This window comes from Diachasma alloeum, unplaced genomic scaffold (assembly GCF_001412515.2).
Source record: "Diachasma alloeum isolate Michigan unplaced genomic scaffold, Dall2.0 Dall_scaffold_00186, whole genome shotgun sequence".
In the NCBI taxonomy this organism is placed as follows: Eukaryota; Metazoa; Arthropoda; class Insecta; order Hymenoptera; family Braconidae; genus Diachasma; species Diachasma alloeum.
The window spans coordinates 834,724-840,723 of record NW_021680352.1 but is presented as its reverse complement, the minus strand read 5'-3'; the positions used below and the strand labels follow the sequence as shown (position 1 = coordinate 840,723).

The 6,000-nt window shown below is 40.5% G+C and overlaps 1 protein-coding gene across 2 annotated transcripts in view; it reads left to right on the top strand.

Moving 5' to 3' along the window:
* Positions 1 to 6,000, top strand: part of LOC107048222 (low density lipoprotein receptor adapter protein 1) — a 38,221-nt gene that overhangs the window by 10,434 nt on the left and 21,787 nt on the right. The window contains exon 1 of one of the 2 annotated variants that reach the window (XM_015271296.1): positions 5,503 to 5,657. The exons of the other annotated variant lie outside the window; for it this stretch is intronic. Within the exon in view, the coding sequence (XP_015126782.1) occupies positions 5,612 to 5,657 (46 nt within the window). The 5' untranslated portion in view covers positions 5,503 to 5,611. Of the gene's footprint in view, positions 1 to 5,502; positions 5,658 to 6,000 lie in introns of those variants that run through there. 2 annotated transcript variants of the gene reach the window in all.

Below are 6,000 nucleotides of genomic sequence, written 5' to 3'. Positions count from 1 at the left end.
TAGGAAGTGGAAAAACGCAATTCTGAGCCGTCCATCTGCCTATAGGGAACCCAAATTTTCTCAGGAATCGAATAGGACAGGTTTTAAGGCTCTATATCTCATACTGCACGATTGTTCCCGCACCCCTTACGTCTAGGGTTGGGTGGTACAAACGAAAATGAATGTGGTACATTCAGGTACTCACTGAGTACAATCGATACTATAAGAAAAAAAATCGATTTATCAAACTTCGACTCCAAGTTCACACAGATAAAAATTGAATTCTATTGACTTTTTCAATAGAATCGGTCAAAAACTGATAGAACAGTTCAACAGAATTTCAATAGAATTTCCCAACGAATTCGATAGGTTTTTCTATTAAATTTTTTCGTCCGTGCACTCCCATTCACACCTTTACCCCTCCGTCATCGACGAAAAGTAATAATGATGGTCTAACTCACTCGTAGTTCCCGGGAGGAATCAGTCGAGTGGACCTGAAGCATCCCGAGGACAATCGTAAATCTTTTCTCAAGATGCGAAACCGTTTAAATTCTCTTTTTCCCCTTTGTTACTCACACACTTTTTTTTCCTCCCCCTTTGCAACGAGTGATTGAAGTCCGTTTGAAGTCAGACACGGAAATTACGAGTACTCCTCGGTGGAAATGGAAATCTGGGCATCATTTGCTTTGATGTTTCATTTAATATATCCTCCACTCGGCTTTTCAGATTTCATTTGCCTGGAGAGACTTGTGCAGTCTGATTACTCAGGGGAAATGAATGTGCAGGGGTGAGTGTGTGGAAATATATTGGCCAGATATTTTAAAAGGTATATCAATTTATATTCATGATTTCATTCGTTGAATGTAATATGATTCCCGTATAAAACATCCACTGTCACGTTTTTTGAAGCCTCTATTGCGTTATTTTATCAATGTACTATATGTTCAAATACTATATGTTATTTTTAAAAATAACGTAAATGTAGTTTAATGTTTAGAAAATAATGTTAATGGTAATTAATGTTTTGTAATAAGGTAAAGGTAGCTTAAAGTTTTTAAATATTTTAATATCGAATCTCTCTACTTTATAAAAATCCAAATCGACTTCTGGTGATGAAAATTTGGTACTCGAAATTCAGACGCCAAAATTAAGGGTCGCAAGGGCTAAAATAAGGGTCACGGGGCTCAAAATAATGGTCTTAAGGGTCAGAATAAGGCCATAAGAATCAGAATAAAGGTCCAAATAAGGGTCACAAGGGTCAGATTAAGGGTCACGAAAGAAATATGAATAAAAAAAATATTTAATCAAAATCCACGGTAATATCTCCGTCAATCATCGCAGAATTCCGAAAAAAATTAATGAAATCAATTCCCATTCGAACTCCACCATTTTATAAATTTTCTTTTACGACTTCTGTGCAACTCTATATTTCACACGACTCGCGGCAAGTTATCCGACGCGGTTCATTGGAAGAGCAGAAGTTACAGCTCCGGAGGAGACAGTTATTCTCTCGCACAGTTAAACGTTTTCGTACGGAAATTGTCGTTGTGGAAGTGAGGAATGTAAGTCGTTATTATTTCGACTCTAGTATTCTCATTTCTACCTGGCAATGGCGTATCTCACTTGACGGTTAACTGGAGAAGATAGAAGCGCAAGAAATTCTCCTGTCTCTCCAGGTCCGGGGCGAACTGACTTGATGCTTGCACTCTTGCCCTCATTTCAAACTTACCACTGGTTAAATAAGCCAGAGGTGTATCGTGATAATTGAAAAATGTGTATTAATCAATTGATTATTTATTTGTTTATTTATGTCACTGGAAAAAAATTGGAGTTTTAAATTAAGACGTCTTTGAGACCTTAGAGTCTTAGTTTTTACAGTGTTGTTCTTAATTCTTGTTTATGAACAAATTAAAATGTTTTAGATATTTATTTAATACTAGGGGGCTACACCCCCTGCTCCCTCGGCTCGCCAACCCTCATATGACCCCCATGATCCTTATTCTGACCCTTATGAGCCTTATTCTGATCTTCATGGCCATTATTTTAACCCCCGTGACCCTTAATTTGACCCTTGCGACCCTTAATTGTGGCGTCTTAATTTCGAGTATCAAATTTCCATCCCCAGAAGTCGATTCGGATTTTTATAATAGAGAGATATAGTGAGCTTTGATGTAACCCTTAGATTTTGATCTCCATGACCCTTATTTGAACCCTTAATCTGACTCTTGGAACCCTTAATTTGACCCGTATGACCCCTAATCCGGCCCTTATGACCTTTATTTTGATCCTTGTGATCCTTAATCTGACCCTCATGACCCTTATGATCCTTAATCTGACCCTTGTGACCTTACTCTGACCCTTATTTTGACCCTCGTAACCTCTGACCCTTATTCTAACCCGCATGACCATTATTTTGACCCTCGTGACCCTTCTTTTGACCCTTCTGACCTTAAATTTTGGAATCTTAATTTCAAGTACCAAATTTTTATCACCAGAAGTCGATTTGGATTTTTACAATATAGAGAGATATTTGTTAAATTATCAGGGCAAAAGTGAGATGCATAAAAAAACAGAATTGATTGAAAAAGATGAAAAACAAGGAGTAAAATGCCTTCGACGAAAGTAGTTGTTGAAAAATTAATGGAATATGAGGTCAAGGTTCTCATGCAATCCCGTCTGGAGAGCGGCGTAACGACATATCGAAGTTTGATATGATCGAAGTCTGAGCCACACCGAGTGGGCTCTGACCGTCGCAAGAGACGAGACTTTGGAATTCAAGGCACGACAGTGCCGAGTATGAGAGTACACCGACTTGTCATCGCAGTGATATTGCTGGAACCACCGAGGGAAGTGGTGATTCCGAGGTATCCACAGCACATGCACCTTTATTTACGAGTACATAGACAGGATCTTCGTCTATTCGTGCGGTGCACACGCTGTATCGATCTCCAAGGCGATTCTGGTGGCGTATTGAGCGCAACGATTTGTTGATATTTCTCAGGCGCTCCTGTACTTTTCTGGCTCGCTGAATATCAAACCATTTTACGACAAGAAAAAAATTGGATTAAATTTCGAAAATGTGGGGCAAAATTGACGGTAACACGTCTCTACACACAAACAAAAATAACACAAGCAAAAATCTCCCAAATATAAATGACTCTGACAAGAATAACACTTATCACAATTGACACAGTCAAAGAAGGTTATTTAATTTGTATCAAGGGGGATGCGTCATGCTGGTTGAGCGCAAGTCTATTGTGAGGTACACTTTTACATAAATGTTTGTTTCTCAATATATTGATTATTTATGTGTTACTGAGAAAATTTGGGATGATAATTGTTTGAATATGTGATTAGAGTGTAAAAAAATTACGTTGATTATATATCGTTCTACTCATGAATTTCTTATAGTTTGACTTATGAAGATAAATTAAAAATGAAGTACATGCAATGTAATAAAATAAAACTCCAATGTATATTATTATTCCGAGTTATTCTTGCCTGAGTCATTTATGTTTATGATATTTTTGTGTGAGATTTTTGTTTGTGTTGTGGGGACACTGAATCAAATTGACACTTATGTCATTTTTTTAAATGAAAAAAATAAAAAGAAAAAAATTATCAAGATTTATCAATAATTCAACGAGTCATTGAAATTTATGAAAAAGTCAGAAGTGTCCATTTTGCCCCACTTAATGTCCCTGAGCGAAATATCGCAATTAAATATCCCTCCAAATGACTTTTTCCATGAACTTCAATACAACCTCAATTAATCGAATCTCAACTTTTTTTCTGATGTAAAACATTCAGTGGAGGAAAAAGTTGGAAGAAGTTTGATCGTTAGTGCTTGGGAAATTAAACGTTCCTCCATTAGATGAAAAGGTGAGACGAGATATATCCCAGATCCCAAGAATTGCTGGAGACGTAGAAAAGGAATGACGAGGGAGAGGCGAAGAAATATAGGGAAGACGCCCCATAGCTTTTACCCATTTTTTTCACTCCCCTCCCCCCCCCTCATCACCGCCGTTTCACTCTTAAAGGTGACAAATTTTTTCCACTCAGTTATGTGGCCTCGGCTGCCGGAGAGGCCGGCGACGCGAGAAACTCAACGGCGATTTTATACGAGAAACTATGGCACACGGGTGCATAGTGGAAACACAGGGAGAGAGGGTGAGGGAGGGGGGGGGCGGAGAGAGAGAGAGAGAGAGAGAGAGAGAGAGAGAGAGAGAGAGAGAGAGAGAGAGAGAGAGAGAGAGAGAGAGAGAGAGAGAGAGCCTGGCGACACAAACCCGTCACGTATAACTCAGTCAAGGAAGTGGAGGGCGATGGGGGTTGGAAAGTGGCTCGGTTGGTAGTATAACCTCTCGGGGAGGTTATAAACTCAAACCCCTTCGCCTCCCACTTCAAGGCACTTCCTTCCGTATTCTTGCCACCAGCTATTTTTGCGGAGTTTGGGGCATTGAGCCGACGCTATTATGCGCAATGGGTTGTATTCGCGTGAAAAATTAAGGGTGGAGGGTCGGGGGAAGCGAGCGGTGGTGAATTCCGATGATCGAGGGTCAAATGGGAGCGACGAGTGGATCACTTCGCTCCATCTCTCCCACTTGACCCTCAAGAACGTTTGACTCTTCTACTCGTCTCTCCCGTTTAACCCTCGAGAGTGTTTGACGGTCAAATGGTGTTCAGGGTTAAATGGGAGAGACACACGAGGTGATAAGTAGGATAAAACTTTCGCAAGGGTCAGATGGGAGAGACAGGGGGTGGGGTCAAAAGGGTCAAACGGTAGACGAGGGTGGTGATCACTCCACTGGTCTCTCCCATTTGACCCTGAAGAACTTTTGACCCTTTTGACTATTCTGTTCGTCTCTCCCGTTTGGCCCTTAAGAAAAATTGACCCTCCACCTCTCTCTCGTTTGACCCTCAAGACTGTTTGACGGTCAAATGATCTTGAGGGTCAAATGGGAGAGTCAAACGAAGTGATGAGAAGAATTGAACTTTTTCAAGGGTCAAATAGGAGGGACATGACGACGGGTCAAAAGGGGCAAACGGAGGAGACGAGCGAAGTGATCACTCCACTAGTCTCCCCCATTTGACCCTTCATCATGTTTTCCCTAACAGCCATCGAAAAAAGTGATCTGATTTTGCTCTACATTCGCTCAAAAAAAATTGTCAATCAAATTTTCTAGTCCATCAAAAATTCAAGGATATATTCATCTCAAGTTTCCTGACATCCACAATTTTTTATGAAATAATCGAAAGAAAATTCAGAGCCTAAATTGACTGATTCATAAAAATGTGACTTTTTAGGGCCGAAATTTCGCGAAAGTTTAATGTAACTGTCGCTCCCGGAAAACGTGAAAAAATAATTGAATCGGTACTCTTTGGCGGATTATCACAGGAGAATACGAATACGGAGGGATGCGCAAACGCCGAACAGGGGGAGGAGAAGGGTCCGTACACACTCCGCTCTGAGTCCACTGTGCGAGGGCTCAGAGCGTGCCGTGGTGCGGACTAGGCTGGAGGCTCGCTCTGTTATTGTTGACGTAAAGAATACCCCATAAACAAGCAAGAGTTCAATGATAGCGCACTCCCAAAATTCTGAGTGAATATCCCTTGTGAATTAATTCGGAGGATGTCGTTCTTCAGGGGCTTGTGGAAGAGCAGCTCGAAGCACAAGAGTGAGTCGCCAATTAATTTCTCTTCTCACAATTATACATTAATTATCCCCCATCAATATTCTAATTCACGCGTTTCGGGGGTGGGAATACAAGGAGAGACATTAGAACAGACGAGACAAGTGCATTCGTACACGGGAATTGCTCTCCAAGAACTTTGGCCAGTGGTCCTTCACCTATTTATTATTCATGAAACCCCATTCCCGAAGGAAAACGTGTGCAACCTCGTTTTCCAGCGGAAAATAAAAGAAAATAATTTAACAAAAAATAGAACTTCTCGACACATAACGGCTGTAATATCGAAGATCGTAGGGGTTCAATCTTTTTTTTTTACTCCTTCACCGGT